This window comes from Prionailurus viverrinus, chromosome D1, assembly GCF_022837055.1.
Source record: "Prionailurus viverrinus isolate Anna chromosome D1, UM_Priviv_1.0, whole genome shotgun sequence".
In the NCBI taxonomy this organism is placed as follows: Eukaryota; Metazoa; Chordata; class Mammalia; order Carnivora; family Felidae; genus Prionailurus; species Prionailurus viverrinus.
The window spans coordinates 21,669,052-21,689,647 of NC_062570.1; the positions used below are offsets into that span (position 1 = coordinate 21,669,052).

The window sequence follows — 20,596 nt, forward strand, 5'->3', positions numbered from 1 at the left end:
AAACCATATACTGAGCAAAAATAACTGCAGTGTATGTGGCTGAAAAAGGACTTGTATCCAGAATATGCTTTCTTAAAACTCAAATTAAGAAGAAAAAGACTTAAGACACTATTTTTGAGTGGGCAAAAGACTTGAACTGGCAGTTCATTTCAACAGGCACTTTGCAAAGGGTGATTGATATCCAAATAGCTAGTGAAGATATTATGAATAGATTATGAATAAATAGATAGCCTGCAAATCAACATTATTACTTATTAGGGAGATGTAAAAAAAAGACTTAAGTGCTATCACACTACACATCTAAAAGAATAGTTAAAATTAAAAGGATTAGAAAATAATGAATGTTCAGAAGGATGAAGAGCATCCTTACCTGGAAACTGTTGGGAGTGCAAATCAGTTTACACCCTTCGGAAGACATCTTGGTAGTATTTAAGAAGTTTAGATATTTATCTATTCTGTGACCCAGTAAATCCACATCTAGGTATAGACCCAAGAGAAATGAGTATATTTCAAAGAAACTGTATGCTCAAGAAGTTTTACAGTGTCTTTATTAATGATAATATGCAGAAACTGAAAACAAGCCAAATGTCCATTATGGGGGTTGTTGATAAATAAATTGTTCTGTATTCATATAATGGAATGCTAAACAGCAATAACCAAGAACAGAATATGTACACATATAATGTTATGGGTGAAACTCACACTACACTTTATATTGAGAGAAAGAATGCAGACATAAAACAAGTAAATACAATATTGAATATTTATATGAAGCTCAAGAATGAGCAAAATGAATCTGTAATGATAAAAGTAAGAATAGTAGCTATTTCCAGAAAAATAATTGGGAGTAATATTTACTGGGAAGGGGCAGGGAGCAATATTCTGAAATGATGCAAATCTATCTCTTGGCCTAGATGATGGTTACATAGCCTTATACATGTGAAAAATCATTGACACTTAAGACTTGTGCACTTTTCTGTACATAACTTATACTTCAACTTAAAAGGGGTGGGATTATTTTTTTTTATTTACCAAGATTGTGCTGATTTTCCATCAACCTTACGAAACCCTCAACTTAGAAGTGTACTCAAGTCAGTGATCTTTCCCTCCACAGTATTATCTAAAGCACAGTCCTTCCCTTCACTTTCATTTCTTTTCTTACATCCTCATTGAACGGAACCATTCCAAAGAACAAAACTAAACATTTATCCTAACTTTCCTTTTTTCTAATAGAAGAGAACTTCCTAAGAAAAGTTAATAAGTTAAAGTATCTTGGGGGCGCCTGGGTGGCTCAGTCAGTTAAGCGTCCAACTTCGGCTCAGGTCATGATCTTGCGGTCTCTGAGTTCAAGCCCCACGTTGGGCTCTGTGCTGACAGCTCAGAGCCTGGAGCCTGTTTCCAATTCTGTTTCTCCCTCTTTTTCTGACCCTCCCCCGTTCATGCTGTCTCTCTCTGTCTCAAAAATAAATAAACGTTAAAAAAAATTTTTTTAATGTATCTTGGAAACAGTGCACATACTATTCCTTCTGAAGGAGCTGTTACCACTATTAATGTATTCATTGTTCTTTATATAAGCTGTGCCTGATTCTTTATATAAGCTGTGCCTCCATTTACCTAATACTGTGAGTGTATGACCTGTCCTGACACCACCATCTCTTTGCCTTTACCATTAAAAAATCACAGCTATTTGCAATGTCTTAAAATACAATAGCAACTGCCTTCCTGGTGACTAGTTGGTTGGTACTACTCTAATGACTCACATCTGCCCAAAACTATCTATTACTCCGTTAATTCGTTCAGACACAAAGTAAGTCTCCAAATTCTACCTTATTAATCTGTAAATAATGAGCGAAGCTTGTATCCAACATTTTTAACTCCCTTAAATCTGTATAACTCTCCATTAGACGGTCTAATAACTTAGCCTATACCCTTACAGCTCTGCACACTGCCTCAATGGATACCATCCTTGATTCTATATGGAAATTTAGCTCCCACCAAAACACCTTAAAACTTAGCATTTTGCAAGATCAAATTACCACATTTTTAACTTTCAACATTGTTGCAAAAATAACGTTCCAAAGGTTATCTCTTGAAAAGTTGCATGACATTGCTGTAAGTAGGTCAAATGCAAAGTGCGTTTTTAAATGCAAAAAGAAAAAGAAAAACCTTTGAAATGAAATCCACCAGGGAAAAGGTGAATCAAGATAGCATGGCTAAAGGACAGAAGAGCAAAGTAGATTAGAATTCAAGGGCCTAGGGGCGCCTGGGTGGCGCAGTCGGTTAAGCGTCCGACTTCAGCCAGGTCACGATCTCGCGGTCCGTGAGTTCGAGCCCCGCATCGGGCTCTGGGCTGATGGCTCGGAGCCTGGAGCCTGTTTCCGATTCTGTGTCTCCCTCTCTCTCTGCCCCTCCCTCGTTCATGCTCTGTCTCTCTCTGTCCCAAAAATAAATAAACGTTAAAAAAAAAAAAAAAAAGAATTCAAGGGCCTAGGTTCGAGTCTGGCAAGAGGTACGTGTGTGGCCATGAGCAACCTACAAATATTTATGAGTCCCCAGTGTGTAACACAACACATGAAGGGCTAGATTAAATTATTTCTTAGGCTTATTCAAGAGTAGCCATCTATGACTGTGGAAACTATTTTCATAAAACAAATAATGATTAGAATAGTTAGGGTAGAGTAAGGAGTAGAGGGAATAATTATACTTCAGAACAAGTTAAATTTTTCCCTCTAAGTAAAGGAGATCAAGCACTGGCATTCGTTTCCCTCATTGAAAAGAAAAAGAAACACTCTGGCAAACAAAGCTTTGGATCTCCTTTCTCAATCATTTTCACACGAAGAATTTTCTGCCTAAGGTCTTCTTCAGGGCAACTTTGACATCCTTGTTCCTCAGACTATAGATTAACGGGTTGAACATGGGCACCACAGCAGTATAGAATATGGAGGACACTTTCCCCTGGTCAAGGGGTAAAATAGAAGGTGGTTTGAGGTACATAAAAGCTCCTGATCCAAAGAAAAGAGATACCACAATTATATGGGAACTGCAGGTACTGAAGGCTTTGGATCTGCCCTCAGTAGAACTAATATGGAGAATACTAGAAAGAATGAAACCATAGGAGATAAAAATGGTCACAATGGGTACCCCAATGCCAATGGTCACAACAATGAAGACCACCAGCAAATTTATGTAAGAGCTGTTGCAGGAGAGCTCAAGGAGGGGAATGATATCGCACATATAGTGATTGACGAAGTTGTCAGCACAAAAGGTTATAAACATTATGTTTCCCATATGGGCAACAGCTCCAAACACTCCCATCCCATAAACAGCTAACAAAAGGAGTGAACACACCTGAGGAGACATGGTAACTGTGTATAGCAGTGGTTTACAGATGGCGACATAGCGGTCATATGCCATCGCTGACAAGATGTAGGATTCAGAAAACACAAAGAAACAGAAGAAAAAAAACTGAGTCATACACCCTGCATAGGAAATGATGTTTCTCTTTGTGACAAAACCCATTAGCATTTTAGGGGTCAGAGTCGTGGAGTAACTAACATCTATGAAGGACAAGTTGAAGAGGAAAAAGTACATGGGAATATGAAGGTGAGAATTCAGCCCAATCAGGGTTATCAGGCCCAGGTTCCCCACCACAGTGACCATGTAGAAACCTAGAAACAGGAAGAAGAGGGGCATCTGGAGTTCTGGCTCATCTGTTAAGCCTGCGAGGATAAACTCTGTCACAGAGGAGGCATTATCTGCAGCCATTCTCCTCTAGGAGAGTCTGTAAGGGAAAAAGAAGAGTCACTGAGACAGAGAGAAGCCACACACCATGGAATTTAAGGGGCTGACATGGAGAAGACAAGAATGGGAACATTTACTGGCACTGTTCTAAATGTTGTGTGGCATTATGAGTATCCCCATTTCACAGATGAGGACACTGGACCTAAGTGACTTGCACAAGTCCTGATGCTACTAAGTTACAGCAGGAGGTGAACTCAGGTGGTCTGGCTCCTGGGCTTTGAGCTTTTACCCACTCTGCTAGAGGACAGACCAGGGCAGGCAGGCACTCACCCTCCTCTGCTTGGAGTCACAGTGCTGTTCTCCACTGGCTCTCATCCATCTCTTTCATGGAGACTCAACTGGCCCCAATGAAAAGCAAGTGACAACTCAGAGCTCAGACCCTCTGCTTCTGCTTCTCTACTTTGAGAAGCAAAACCTCTAATTTATCTTGCTGCGCTGAAGAACTTGATCTTTGATTGTGGCTTTGCTGCAAGTCTCTTGTCCAAATTCTGGGGATGAGACAGCATCCTTTCCAAATGCCCATGGATAACAAGAGACTAATCTCAGTGACGTAGTTACAGAGACTCCCTCAGGATCACTGCTCCAGAGACCCCTTCCCAAAGGAAGAAGAAATGTTTGTTTACCCCCTTGGTAATGCTTGATGTGGCTTCCAATGATCCTTTCATTCTGGTTACATCTTTTCAAGTTTAAGAGCAAAGCCTTATGGGCTTGCCTCCTTGTATTGAGGACTTACTGTGTACCTAGCATTGTGTAGATCCAGCACCCTTATACTAAAACCAAGTGTCAAAAGCAATGTACAAATAATATTACCTTTTTATTCCTCACCACAACCTTATAAATTAGAACTATTAATTAATCCCTCCTCTAAAGTGAGAGGCACACACACTACGAGGTTCCAGAATCTTGACTCAAACCCTAGTCTGTCCAATTCTAAGCTTCTTAGTCTTCATCTGCACTAAACATGCAGCCTCCCTCTAAGTGACCATGAAATCTCTGAAGCAGCATTTTTACTTAGAAGGATCTCATGAGAAGCTTTATTGATAAAAACAAGCACTTAGATAACTTGAAAGGAATGTAGAAAGTGTTAAAACCAAGAGAGGTAAAATTAGGGGAATCATACTTTAGAGAAGGATCATTATTTCCTTCACATCCAATATATACCAAGAATTATTTGCATCTTCTCCAAGCTTAAAAATAAAGAAACTTTCTCTGAATTTTCTCCACTACTTGATCATCCATCTTAAGCTTCATTATTAAAAACAAATACTGGTCAGATAACTAATAACAACTTCTATCAAGACCTAAATGCAGAGAACAGAGTCTACAGCCAGTATGTCAGATAACGGGGAATTGGTGAAAGACTTTGAACAAGGATGGCATTGCTTTAGCACATACCAATTGAACACTGACCCTGTCCCTGAAACTTTTATAAGTCCTGGTGATTTCTTCAGTGGAAAAAAAAAAAGCTTTCTGCCCTCATGGAGCTTTTATTCAAGTGGGAAAAGACAGAAAATACATGAAAGAGAGAGGTAAAACCTGTGAAATGAAAAGTTATATGAGCAAAAGGAATGCAAGAGGCAGGGCTAGAAAAGGCAGGCGTTGCCGATTTCAGTTTTAAATAGAATGACCTGACATTCGAGCAACTTTGAAGGAGACCTGAAAAGCATTTGCTTGGTAAGGTCAGTTACTCTAATAAAACAATGGACATTCACAACTTAATGCAGCACCTTTCCAAGGCATCACATTTTTGTCCTGAGCTTCAAACACAATATGTTAACCCCGATTACTGGATCCGATGGAGAGAATTGTGAGGGTGGTAACAGGATAGGGGAGCAAGAGTCGTTGCTGAGGGTTTAGATAATCACAAGTCACACAGTGTAGTTTATTAACTGAGACTGATATCGAGACTAATAAAATTTTGTTTGACAACTTGCACTCTACACCCTTTTCTAGGGTGTATGGCAAACTCTATCCCAAGAATAAATCTCTATTTGTATAAATTCAAATAGAGCAGCAGCAGATGCTGCTCAGCAGCATCTGCTGTATCAGCAGATGAGTTATATTCTTGCTCAGAGTTAAGGGCCAACGTCCTCTTGGAGAAGTTACAAAATGAAAACACAAAGGCAGAAGTCCATTTTCCTCAGGCAAGTCCAACTAAAATCTCTGCACATATGCCTGAGTATGTTTGTGTGTTTGTGAGTGTGTGCACACACCTGAGTGAGAATTTGCTCGCCCTCAGCTATGACTCAGCAGGGACAGTGCCTCATCTGTCTGTTTACACTGAGAATTTTCCATGGCCCGGAACAACTCTAATGAATCCCAATCCCTGTTCTCAATCCCACTACACATATTTAAGAAATAGAAAAAGCAACTCATTATCAAAAAATTAAAATAAGGGCTACAAGCAAACTTTTCTTAAGGCCCAAGGGCAAAGAAGACGTTAGGGGTTCATTAAATGTTCACTCTCCTCTAGAAACCTTAGAAGGTTCTTGTATGCATGATGCAACACCGGGGAAAATTCTGAGACTTTTGTCACTTCAGAGGTGGTTTCCATGGGAATTTCATTTCAAATGCATCGAGATTTTATTTCAAGTGAACCAGGGCTTCTATAAAGTCATTTTCACTATTGACTTGCTCCAATACAAGCAGAAAGAAACACAGAAATAAATATTCTTGATTAAATTACTTTTGTTGCAGAACTATCTTTCCCAAAATTTGAATCTCTGTATAATGGATTTCTTGTTCTATTTATTGCTAACGCTAAAATATATGTGAGACATGGATTATAACATACCAATGTGGAAAATATGTATAATGCAGCATCTTTGCATATACACCTCATGCACATGCATTAATCCTCATATGTCTGGTAGTCCTTCAGGCAGCACCAGAGTGGTATGGGGTCGGTAACCTTCACCCCACATAAGAGACCTACAAGTATAAACCACAATTCCAACCAAAAAGTCAGAGAGCCTGTCCAGAGAGAAAAGATGGCAGCTGAAATATCTTCATTTGATGTGACTTTAGTTAAACTCTCAGGATGGGCATAAAATTAAATTCATCTGTCAGAAGTCATACGATCTATATTATACTTAATGTTGAATTAGTTTTTGATATGTGCATTTAGCATATTAAAATGCCAGGTAAAAGGATTCAAAAGAAATGGTTTGTGCTGTAAGGAGGGATTTATAATCTAGTCGAGGCATCTCCTATTCTGTCTCTCTATCATGTTATTCTCCTCATGTTTCAAATTTTTCAGTGCCTACCAATTCTCTGAGCCTCTTCTTCCTTAAATGTTTGTGAGCTCACCCACAATTTCCACAACATCATCTGTATGGTTAACTCCTAAATTCGCACTTTTCTGTTAATTCCCTGTCCTGTGTATACAACCTCTCTATCAAAATGTTCCAGTATGCCACCCTGAACTCAACAAGTACAAAAATTAACACATCTTTTTTGTCCCCCAAACAGACATCTGCCCAACCTTCCCATTCCTTTATTGGAGACAAACTAGAGGGTATCCTAAGTCCTGGTTCATTTGGGTTGGTCCTAGTTTATATCCGTTGCCCCAGAAAAATTATTAGAAGCAGCTTCTTTCACCAAGAAATCTATTCCAGTTAAATGAGGAATTGTATGTGGAATCAAATCAACCTCTACGATTCCTAGCTCTGCCCCTTACTAGCTGTGTAGCCTTGGAAACCTCTTGATTAAACTTGGTTTGACCTCTCCTGAGCTTCAAATTACTTATCTTAAAATGGGGTTAATAATCCTAAATGCTGCCATTTGCATTACTTAGGATGTAGAAGACATAAAAAATGTTGTTGTTGCTATCGTCATCGTCATCATCAATCATCCAAATCTATACCCTGGCATGATAAAGATATTTTGGACTGCTACAGGAGTAGCTACAGGATTAGCTAAAACTGGGAGAGACTAAAAATAGGAAGATCAGTTAAGATTTCACAAGCAATGGAGATAGTAAAGTAAAAATGGTGTCAAGAGATAAGATCATGGAAGAACAGGATTTAGTATCTCTGTGGTTTGGGAGAGAAGGAAAGAAAAGAAAGAAGTACATATCAAATATGATTAAAGTTTTGAGTTCATATGACCATGAGTAAGATGGCAGAAATAAATAAAGAGTAGGGACCATAAGGAGCTAGATTTTAGTCTAGATGATGAAATGCCAGCAGACACAACAAGGGTCCCACTAAACTCTAAGGTATGGCAGCCACCAGGGCAATTAGGACTCCCCATGCCTGCGACTAACAGACAAGACCTGGATTCACCATCCTGGCAAAAATAATTGATCCTAATCAGCAAGGGGGGTGGGGTGGGTATTGCCTTTACTCATAGGGGCAGAAAGGACCATGTGTGGAACACAGATGTTCCATTTGGATGCTTCCTGATACTTCCTTGCCCCATTGTAGCTGTGAATGGATATAGGCAGCAAATCTCAGATAGGAAGGGTATGATTGCCAAAGATTCAAACCCTTTCATAATGAAGGGATTCCTCTTTTTTAGATGTTTATTCATGGATCAGTATATAAGGAGGCCTAACTCATAATAGTTATTAATAAATATTTGTTGAATTCATTATTTCCACTTAAAATATATGTGGGTTTAGTTCTCTAACACCCTCCCACTCCAATTTTTTGTCCTATCCTTTCAAATAGTTATATTATACCTCTTAATTCTCAATACTTAATGTATTGAGAACTATAGAACTGCACAAATAACTATCACTATACAAATAACCAGCCAAATACTATATTCTAATTATGTTCCCTACTTGTGCTATCTGAAATTTTTCCTGGAATGATTTCTCTATGTCCTGTATCTCTCCTTCATATTTTCATATGCTGCATAGTATCTATCAAATGCCCATCAGTATTAATTTCCAAATATTCAAACATATGTGACAATCTGTCAATTTCTTCTTTCTCTTGGAAACTTCCACCCTCTGTATGTATCTGGAGTGATTGCTTTTTAGACTCAATGCATGGCCATCAGCCTCAAATTCCCTTTGCTGCTTTCCTGTGTTGGATCCCTCTTTCCTAAAAACCAGTATTGTCAGTGAGAAGTCCAGTCGCATTCTCATTTCTGTCCCTTTATATATTATGTGATTGTCTTTCCCCCCGCCTCTCTCTTTCACCCACCTCCCCACCCTGCCTCTCTCTCTCTCTCTCTCTCTCTCTCTCTCTCTCTCGCCCCCCACCCCCTCTCTCTGAAAGCTCCTAGCATCTTCACCCACAGTGTTCTTAAATTTCACAATACTATGTCTTAGTAAGTCTGTTTTCTTTCAAAGTATTCCTTTGATCTAGCAATACAAATCATCTAGTTCTGGGAAATTTTTCTCATACTCTTTATTGATAATTTTCTTCCCACCAAATTTTTTTGTTCTTTCTTTCTAGGATTATTATTATTCAGATGTTGGAGTTACCCTCCTCTTTTCTATCTCTTTGAGCATTTTTCATACTTTTGAGAGAATTCATCACCTTTAAGTTGTGCCATATCTATTTTAACATTTTCTTATTGGTCTACATAATAAAATTCACCCACTTTAAGTGTACAGTTCAATGAATTTTAATAAATGTATACAGTTGCATAACCAGCACAATAAAGGTATAGAATGTTTCTATCACTCCAAAAAGTTCTCTCCCACTTCTTTGAAGTCAAATTCCTCACCCCATTCCTGGGCCCAGACAACCATGAATCTGCTATCACTAATTCCATGTAAATGTAATCATCAACTATGATGTCTTTTATATCTACTCCTTTAACTTAGAAGAACAAGTTTGAGACCCATCCATGGTGTTGCTGTATCAGTAGTCCATCCCTTTTTATTCACAAGCTTTATTCTATTGGATAGATAACACAACTTGTTTATCCATTCATTTCTTTTTTTCTTTTTAATTTACATCCCAATTAGTTAGCATATAGTGCAAGGATGATTTCAGGAGTAGGTTCCTTAGTGCCTCTTACCCATTTAGCCCATCCCCCCCCACAACCCCTCCAGTAACCCTCTGTTTGTTCTCCATTTTTTGAGTCTCTTATGTTTTGTCCCCCTCCCTGTTTTTATATTATTTTTGTTCCCCTTCCCTTGTGTTCATCTGTTTTGTCTCTTAAAGTCCTCATATGAATGAATTCATATGATATTTGTCTTTCTCTGACTAATTTCACTTAGCATAATACCCTCCAGTTCCATCCACATAGTTGCAAATGGCAAGATTTCATTCTTTTTCATTGCCGAGTAATACTCCATTGTATGTATGTATATGTATATACTTAGCAGTGCAGTTACTGGGTCGTAGGGTAGTTCTATTTTTAGTTTTTTGAGGAACCTCCATACTGTTTTCCAGAGTGGCTGCACCAGCTTGCATTCCCACCAACAATGCAAAAGAGATCCTCTTTCTCTGCATCCTCGCCAACATCTGTTGTTGCCTGAGTTGTTAATGTTAGCCATTCTGACAGGTGTAAGGTGGTATCTCATTGTGGTTTTGATTTGTATTTCCCTGATGATGAGTGTTGTTGAACATTTTTTCATGTGTCGGTTGGCCATCTGGATGTGTTCTTTGGAGAAGTGTCTATTCATGTCTTTTGTCCATTTCTTCACTGGATTATTTGTTTTTTGGGTGTTCAGTTTGATAAGTTTTTTATAGATTTTGGATACTAACCCTTTATCTGATATGTCATTTGCAAATATCTTCTCCCATTCTGTCGGTTACCTTACAGTTTTGCTGATTGTTTCCTTCGCTGTGCAGAAGCTTTTTATTTTGATGAGGTCCCAGTAGTTCATTTTTGCTTTTGTTTCCCTTGCCTCCAGAGACGTGTTGCGTAAGAAGTTGCTGCAGGCAAGATCAAAGAGGTTTTTGCCTGCTTTTTCCTCCAGGATTTTGATGGCTTCCTGTCTTACATTGAGGTCTTTCATTCATTTTGAGTTTCTTTTTGTGTATGGTGTAAGAAAGTGATCCAGGTTCATTCTTCTGCATGTTGCTTTCCAGTTTTCCCAGCACCACTTGCTGAAGAGACTGTCTTTATTCCATTGGATATTCTTTCCTGCTTTGTCAAAGATTAGCTGGCCATACGTTTGTGATCCATTCATTTCTTAATGGATACCTGAACTAATTCCAGTTTTTGGCTATGATAAATAAAGCTACTCTGAACATTAACATTCAATTTCTAGTATGGACATATACTTTCATGTCTCTTGAGTAATATATAGGAGTGGGAGTAAGATTACTGGGTTGTATGGGTTGTAAGAAGCTGAAAAATTGCTTTCAGAACATTCCTATCATCATGGGAAGTCCACTTTGTCCAAATCCTTGCTGCTACTTAGTACTGTCAATTTTTGTAATTTCAAACTTCTAATAGGTGTGTGATTATATCTCATTTGATTTCAATTTGCGTTTCCTTAATGAAATGCTTGTTCGCTTATTTTTCCATTTTCTAGTTAAGTACGTTGTCTCATTATTGAGTTGTAAGCAAAATATATATAATTTATTTATATTATTATTTATGTATTATATAGTCTACATACTTATAAGTCCTTTATCAGATACCTATTTTATAAATATTTTCTTCTAAAAAATTAAATAAATAAATAAATATTTTCTTCTAGTTCGTGGTTTGCATTTTTTATTTTTAACAGTCTGTTGAAGAGGAAAAGTTTTAAATATTGATAAATTCCAGTTTATGAGCTTTTTTCTTGTAGGGCTTATGCTTTATTTGTACTGTTTACCTAACACAAAGTGAAATATTTTTATATTTTCTTCCAAATGTTTTATAGTTTTAAATTTTACATTTTGGTGTATAATCCTTTTTTTCTTCTGTTGCATATTATTAGCTGGTTAAATTTACTTTTCTTTCTTTTTTAATATAATTTATTGTCAAGTTGGCTAGCATACAATGTACAGTGTGCTCTTAGTTTTGGGGGTATATTCCCACGATTCATCACTTACATACAACACCCAGTGCTCATCCCACCAAGTGCCTTCCTCAGTGCCCTTTTTGAATTCATTTGTTATCATATGGATTTCCAATTTTCCAGTATCGTATTGAAAATACTTTCTCAATTGCATTGCTTTGGTAATTTCATTGAAAATAAATAAACTATACATATATAAGTCTATTTCTAGAGCTGCTATCTATTCCATCAGTTTATAGTCTGTGTTTATGTCAATATTACATTGCCTTAATTACAGAATTTTTTTTTAAAGATTTATTTATTTTTGAGAGAGAGAGAGCGCACGCGGGGAAGGGGCAAAGAGAGAGGGGGACAGAAGATCCAAAGCAGGCTCTGCGCTGACAGCAACAAGCCCCATGTGGGACTCGAACTCACAAACTGTGATATCATGACTTGGGCTGAGGCTGGACACTCAACTGAATGAGCCACCCAGTTGTTCCAATTACAGAATCTTTAAAGTAAATCTTGAAACCAGTGTAAATCTTCCAAACTTTTCTTATTTCTTAATGTCATTTTGTTTAAACTTAGGTCCTTTCCATTTCTATATAAAATATAAAATCAATCTGTCAATTTCTGCAAAATCATGGTGGGACCTACCCAAAGTCACATAGTAAGAAATTAGCATATCAGTGCATCCTGTGGAACTCTTTTACCTCCAGATTTCAAAGTTTATGATCTTTCTACCACTTTACCATTTCATGCATTTTTCAACTTTTCTAGAGGATTTGGGGGGGTTCAAAAGAAACTGTAATGTGATTAAAGCATTTTAGAAAAAAACATGTAGTTGGGAGCAAAATTTAACACCAAATGCAGAGAATTTCAAAGAAGTAAATCAGGGATGAGAATTGAATATGTCATGGAGATAAAGACTATGCTGGGGTAACAATCCTAGTCAAGTCTTGGATCTCCAATCCCACCCAAATAAGAAAATGAAGTATTCAATCCATTTAAGTAAACTGAAACTAAATTCAACACCAATTAAATGGGAAGCCTCACAGCACTCCCTCTCCCCCACCCTAACCCCTCCCCTACACATACACAAATATATCCCTCATTAATGAGAGGACAGTATAAAGCCACAAGGTTCCACCTACTTAGAGAAAGCAGCCTGGCATGATCACCATTTGAGTCCTATCTACAATCAAGGTCAAGCCTCCCTGTAATTACCAATGTCCTGCCAGGTTGTTCACTGAATCATCTCATGCTGCTAACACAGATACTCACAAGAGTGGAACTGCAAACACTCTGCTCAGGGCCAGCTGCCTGAATCCATTGTGTCCTCACTCTGCTTATCCTGGGATTCCATCCTGACAGCTGTGCACCCCGCATTATCATATCACTTGCACACACAACTGCAGAGCACATGCTCACATGTCCCCCACTGCCTCCAGAGGGGCCCTACCTCAAGAGATTGTGTCCAGGGCATCCCTGGGATCTGATGGCCAAGTTCATAAGTGTGTGCTTCCTGCTGTTGCTGATATCCCTGACATTTTCCCCAGAGTTCCAAGCCAGTGAGTTGCTGCCATGATCCACTTTTGAATTGTAGCCCACTGTTCAAAAAGCATTTGTCTGAAACTGTACCTTGGAAACCAAACAGGAAGGGACCCAAAAATGTGAAAAATATCAGCTTAAACTATTTTCCTTTCCGTAATTTTTCAGTCCAAAATCTAGAAACAAGCTTTTTTTTTCCAACATGTATGTTAATTAGAGGGGCCCACGACAAAAAGAGAGTCATGTGGTACAGCAACTACATCATGACATTCTCTGTCTCATATAAATCCTTTTTCATGTTGCAGTGTTGGTTTTTGTTTGTTTGTTTACTCCCCAGTGATCCTTCTGTCTTTTCTTAAACTAGAAGTGTCCTAAGCTGATAGGATACCAAGCATGTTTCAGCCAGACTGGTCCACAATAGGACTTCACTCTTCAGTGGTCCATGTGGGCGGTATTGTTAAGCAACTCCTACCCTTCAGGTCTTGTTCTTTCCTCTTGAAATGATCAGTTTCACGAGCAGGGACTCGACTCCTCCAACCTCTTAAGAGGTCAAATAAGGGTGGCCATAATAATCGTAACGAACTCCATTTTATAATGTTTTTCTTTGTAGCTTACATGCAAGAAATTTTTGCCTAACCTGCTATGAGAAAGAATTTTGCCTATATTTTCTTCTAAACATGAAAAGCTTTAGCTCTTACATTCAAGACAATGACCCTTTTTAAGTTCATCTTTGCAAATGGTGATATAAGTGCTGAAGTTCATTTTTTTCCGTAAAAATGTCCAGTTATGCCAGTGCCATGTGTTGGAAGCAGTGTCTCTTCTTCGCTGAATTACCTTTGAACCTTTGTAAAAATAAAATAACTGTGTAAACTTGAGTTTATTTTAGACCCTGTACTTTTCCATTGATTCATATGTCTACTACATGATTATGATTATTATAACTATATACTAAGTCCTCAAAATCAAGTAGTATCAATCCAACTTTGTTCTTCCTCTTCAAATTCGTTCTCACTTTACTAGGACTTTTCATATAAATTTTAAAAGAAACTTCTGAATTTCTTTCTTTAAAAAAAAGTCTGTTTGAATTTTAATTGAGATTGCATTGAATCTATAGATTAATTTGGGGAGGATTGCCATCATAATCATAATTTGAATTTTCTAGTCCACATATATCATATAAGTATCTATTCATTCTTTTTTAGTTATCCTTTGCAATGTTTTATTTGTGGAAGTCTTGAACATCTTTTGTTAAATTTATTCCTTAGTAAGAAGAAAATATATTCCTTAGTATTTTAATACTATTATAATTGGAATTTTTTAATTTTTATTTTCTAATTATTTATTATTAATTATTTATAGAAATACAACTGATAGAAATGCAATTGATTTTTGTATATTGACCTTGAATCCTGAGACTGTGAAATTCACTCACTAGTTCTATTATGTTTTTGTAGATTCTTTAATGTTTCTACATACATGATTATGTCATCCACAAATGAGAAAAGATTTGCTTCCTCATTTCTGATATGTTTCTTAATTATTTGTTTCTTGCCTTATTATACAAGTTAGAACTTAATACAGTGCTAAATAGAAATGAGGAGTACAAATATGCTTGCCTTATTCCTAATCTTAGTTAAAAGATATTGAGTCTTTCATACTGAATATGATGTCAGCCATACATTTTTCAGAGATGCCCTGAATCCAATGAAGATGGTCCTTTGCTGAGAATTTGTTTCATGAAAGGGTATGAAATTTTTTTAAAGGCTTCTTCTCTCTCTTTTAATAATGTTACATGGTTTTTCTCCTTTTTTCTATTAATATGGTGAATTACACTTTTGCTGTCCAGATGTTAAATCAAATATGCATTCCCACAAACTGGCGCAGCCATTCTGGAAAACAGTGTGGAGGTTCTTCAAAAAATTAAAAATAGACCTACCCTATGACCCAGCAGTAGCACTGCTAGGAATTTACCCAAGGGATACAGGAGTACTGATGCATAGGGGCACTTGTACCCCAATGTTCATAGCAGCACTCTCAACAATAGCCAAATTATGGAAAGAGCCTAAATGTCCATCAACTGATGAATGGATAAAGAAATTGTGGTTTATATACACAATGGAGTACTACGTGGCAATGAGAAAGAATGAAATATGGCCCTTTGTAGCAATGTGGATGGAAGTGGAGAGTGTGATGCTAAGTGAAGTAAGCCATACAGAGAAAGACAGATACCATATGTTTTCACTCTTATGTGGATCCTGAGAAACTTAACAGAAACCCATGGGGGAGGGGAAGGGGAAAAAAAAAAAAGAGGTCAGAGTGGGAGAGAGCCAAAGCATAAGAGACTCTTAAAAACTGAGAACAAACTGAGGGTTGATGGGGGGTGGGAGGGAAGGGAGGGTGGGTGATGGGCATTGAAGAGGGCATCTTTTGGGATGAGCACTGGGTATTGTATGGAAATCAATTTGACAATAAATTTCACATATTAAAAAAAATTAAAAAATAAATACATAAATAAATAAAATACATAAATAAATAAATAAATGTTAAAAAAATCTTTTAAAAAAATGCATTCCCAGAAGAAATTTTATCATGATATATTATGCTTTTACACATTGTTAGATTCAAATTGCTAATGTTTTATTTTATTAAGGATTTATAAATCTTTGTTTACAAGGAATATTGATCTGTGTTTTCTTGTGATGTCTTTGCCAGATTTGGGACTCAAAATAACAAAGGCCTCCTGGAGATTTGGGAAATAGTCCCTTCTTTTTTTATTTCTGAAAGACCATATGTACAATTGGAATTATTTTTACCCTAAGTGTTTGATAGAATTAATTTATTGTTATTTTTCATAAGTTAATTCTATCAATTATCAATCTATCAGGTTGGCTTCAAGTTTCTTTGTGGGAAGACTTTCTACTAAAATTCAGTTTCTGGGGCCCCTGGGTGCTCAGTTGGTTGAGCGTCAGACTTTGGCTCAGGTCATGATCTCACGGTTTGTGAGTTTGAGCTCCACATCAGACTCTCTGCTGTCAGTGCAGAGCCCACATTGGGGCTCTGCCCCTCTTTCTCTCTCTCTGTCTCCCTCTCAAAAATAAATAAACATAAAATTCAATTTCTTTGGGGCAGCTGGGTAACTCAGTAGGTTAAGTGTTTGACTCTTGACTTTGACTCATGTCACGATCTCATGGTTGGTGGGATTGAGCCCTGCATTGGGCTCTTTGCTGAGCATGAGCTGAGCTTGGAGACTGCTTGGGATTCTCTCTCTCCCTCTCCCTCTGCCACCGCCCCACTCACACTTTCTCTCAAAATAAATAAAGTTTAGGGGCGCCTCGGTGGCGCAGTCGGTTAAGCGTCCGACTTCAGCCAGGTCACGATCTCGCAGTCTGTGAGTTCGAGCCCCGCGTCAGGCTCTGGGCTGATGGCTCAGAGCCTGGAGCCTGTTTCCGATTCTGTGTCTCCCTCTCTCTGCCCCTCCCCCATTCATGCTCTGTCTTTCTCTGTCCCCAAAATAAATAAACGTTGAAAAAAAAATTAAAAAAAAAATAAATAAAGTTTAACAAAAATAAATAAAAATAAAATTCACTTTCTTTAATAGTCGCTGAGCTGCTAATATTTTCTCTTTCTTCATTTGGTCAGTCTTTTTGTAATTGTGTCTTTCAAGAGATGTGTCCCCTTCCTCTACATTGTCTAATTCAATGGCACAATGTTATGATTGTGATTTATGTTTATGATTCTTTAATGTGGGTAGAATCTTCATTGATGTCTCCACTTTCATCTCATATCAGTAATTTGTGTCTTCTCTATTATTTTTCTTGATTAGTATGGCTAGATGCTTACCAGTTTTACTCATCTCTTCAAAGGACAGCTTTTGGTTATATTTATTTTTCTTCACTGGTTTGCTGGTTTCTGTTTCATTGATTTCTGTTCTTTTTATTTCCTTGTTCTCACTTTTGGGTTTAATTTGGACACTTTCGGTTTAATTTTGGGTTTAATTTTTCAAGGTAGCAGAAACTTAGATTTAATTAATATCTTCTAATGTTGGTATTAAGCTATAAATTTCCCTCTATGTACTACTTAACTACTCTCAAGTTTTGATATGTATATTTTTAGGATCAGTCAGCTCTAAAAATTTTCCAACTTCTCTTGTAATATATCCTTTTTAATCCAATTATTATGTAGAAATACATGATTTAATTTCTAAAATTTGAGGGTTCTCCTTATTGTTTTATGCTCCTAATTTCCAACTTTGATGATCTTTTTAAATTAACATTTGTTAAGTGGAGTACAGGATGCCAGATGATAAGGTTCAATAGCAGACCACAAGGGAAATTGAAATAAAGAAGTTTATTACAAATCCTAGAGGAAGTACATGACATACCTTGAGGGGCCACACAAGAAGGTCAAGGCAGAGTATAGATAGAGTGTTAGGACCTGGACACACCTTAGTTATGATCCATGGTGGAGTGTTTTGGAGTTCCCAGGCTAAGGCCAGATTCCTCAGTTCAAACCAAAAGAATGGGGTTTTGGAAAGCTCCACAGGGGTCTTTTTTTTTTTTTAATTTTTTTTTTCAACGTTTATTTATTTTTGGGACAGAGAGAGACAGAGCATGAATGGGGGAGGGGCAGAGAGAGAGGGAGACACAGAATCGGAAACAGGCTCCAGGCTCTGAGCCATCAGCCCAGAGCCTGACGTGGGGCTCGAACTCACGGACCGCGAGATCGTGACCTGGCTGAAGTCGGACGCTTAACCGACTGCGCCACCCAGGCGCCCCCACAGGGGTCTTATTCCAAGGGTACACAAGGGGAAGGCCTTAGGAGGCTGGGCAGATGGTTCAGCATAAGGGCTGTTGAAGAAGTCATATCAGAACTTAACATTTACCAGTGATTCTGCAGGCCTGTATTTAGGGCATATGCTTGCATGGGGGGCTAGAGTCAGTTTAAGGTGCTTACAGGCTGCTTAGTCAAACAAAATGGATGTGAAGACAGCAATACCATGGAGTAAACTCCCAGCAGTATGACTCCAACTTTTAAAAATCTATTGAAATCCGTTCAGTGCTGTGGAATATAGACTATTATTGCAAACATAATATATGCATTTGAAAAAAATGTGTGTATTCTGCCATTGTTGGGTATACAAACTATCGATTATGTCAAGGTGATAGAACTCTTCAGACTATGGATAAAATTGTTTATGTTTAGTTTTTCTATAAATTTCTGAGAGAGGTGCTAACTGTGACCATAAAATTACATGTATTTCTCCCTTTAATTCTGTCAAGTTTTTCTTTGTATATTTTGAAACTCTGTTTTGGGGTATATATCTATTATGATCCCTGACGCATTGTTCCTTTTGTCATTATGAAGCATCCTCCTTCTCTCCAGTAACATACCTTTTAAAAATCTATTTCATCTAGCATTAATATAACCAATCCAGCCTTCTTGTGCTTCCTTTTTATACGGCATATGTTGTTTTCATTCATTTACTTTTGCCCTTCTGTGTCTCTGTATTTTAAAGTGTGTCCCAGGTAGGGGCCCCTGCGTGGCTCTGTCGATTGACAGTCCAACTTTGGCTCAGGTCATGATCTAATGGTTCATGATGTTGAGCCCCAGGTCAGGCTCTGTGCTGACGACAGCTCAGAGCCTGGAGCCTGCTTTGGATTCTGTGTGTCCCTCTCTCTGCCCCTCCCCCACTCACACTCTGTCTCTCTCTCAAAAATAAACAAACATTAAAAAAAATATTTTTAATTAAAAAAAATAATAAAGTGTTTCCCGTGTAGATGGCACAGAGCGAGGTCTTGTTATTTTGTTTATGTGTTTATAATCCACATAACAATTTCTTCTTTCTTAACTAATTAAGATTTAATGTAGTTATTGAGATGTCTGAGTTTGGCTCTCCCATCTTAGTTTGTTTTCTACTTGTTCCTGTTTTTTGCACCTCCGTTTTTCTTTTCCTGAATTTCACTTGAATATATTTGTAACTTGGTTTCATATAAAATACTTGGTTTTATATAAAATATTTTATTTTATATAAAATATGCATATTGTATAATATTTAATTATGTCATATAATTATATAATATTATAAATATGTACTATATAGCCACATATTTTTAGACAAATGTATAATATTTTTACAATTTTATAAACATATAAAATACATCTACATATGTTATAAATCACACAATAAAATGTTATAGTTTTGTTTAAAGAGTAATTGGTTTCTCAAGTTGCGAGAAAATCACATAAATAAGGATAATTTTTTTATTGTCCAAAAACATATAACATAAAATTTACTATCTTAACCAGTAAGTGTACAGTACAATAGTGTTAACTGTGTGCACATTTTTGTGCAATAATCTCTAGAACTTTTTCATCTTGTAAAACTGAAATTCTGTATTCAATGAAAAACAAATCTCCTTTTCATTTTCCCAAGCCCTCTGGCACCCAGCATTCTACTTTGTATTTCTGAGAGTTTGACAACTTTAAATATCTCATATAAGTAGAATCCTGCAACATTTGTCTTTTTGTGAAGGGCTTCTTTCACTTTGCCTAATTTCCTCAAGGTTCATCCATGTAATAGCATGTGACAGGATTTCCTTCTGTTTAAGGCTGAGTAATATTCCACTGTATGGATATAGCACATTTTCTTTATCCAATTCAACTGCTGATGGACATTTCCATGCTTCTACATCTTGGTTATCGTGAATAGCACTGCAGTGAACACAGGTGTGTGACTATTTCTTTGGGATCCCATTTTTATTCTTTGGGATATATACCCAGATATTATTCAGATATTTTCCATTTTTGGTGTTCTTATTTTTATTCTTTTTTTCTTTTAGTTTAAGGGTCCAAGTTTTCATCCGACATCATTTTCCCTCAGCCTGAAGCATTTCTTACATTGCAGCTCTTCTATTTTTCTCTTATCTAAAAATGTCCTTATTTTGCTTTCATTCTTGAATGTTTTTGCTAAATATAGAATTCTGGGTTGACAGTGTGTTTGTTGTTGTTTTTCTTAGCACTTTAAAGTTGTTGCTATACTCTCTTTGGGCTTCCATGGTTTCTGATGAGAAATTAGCCAATGTACTTTATGTGCAATATTTTGTTTTTCTCTTGCTGATTTTTATGTTTTTTCATCTTTGACTTAAACAGTTTTACTATGGTTTGCCTTTATATGAGCTTCTTTATATTAGTTCTGTTTGGTGTTCACTTAACATCTTATATCTAAATATATCTGCCTTTCATCAGATTGGGGACATTTAGAGGGTTATTTCTTCAGATATTTTTTGTGTCCCATTAGTCTTTTTTCTCCTTTCAATAATACAATTAAATATATCTTTGACC

At 37.1% G+C, this 20,596-nt stretch overlaps 1 protein-coding gene across 1 annotated transcript; it reads right to left on the minus strand.

The window, feature by feature from the left end:
* Positions 1-2,829: 2,829 nt before the first annotated feature.
* LOC125176733 (olfactory receptor 8B12-like) lies at positions 2,830-3,783 on the minus strand. Its single transcript, XM_047878535.1, has one exon. It carries the CDS (start codon positions 3,763-3,765, stop codon positions 2,830-2,832), a length of 936 nt encoding a protein of 311 aa, XP_047734491.1. The 5' UTR covers positions 3,766-3,783.
* Positions 3,784-20,596: the final 16,813 nt, after the last annotated feature.

What these genes read in the sequence shown, in the direction of transcription:
- LOC125176733 (XM_047878535.1), bottom strand. Translation starts at nt 3,765, where the DNA reads ATGGCTGCAGATAATGCCTCCTCTGTGACAGAGTTTATCCTCGCAGGC.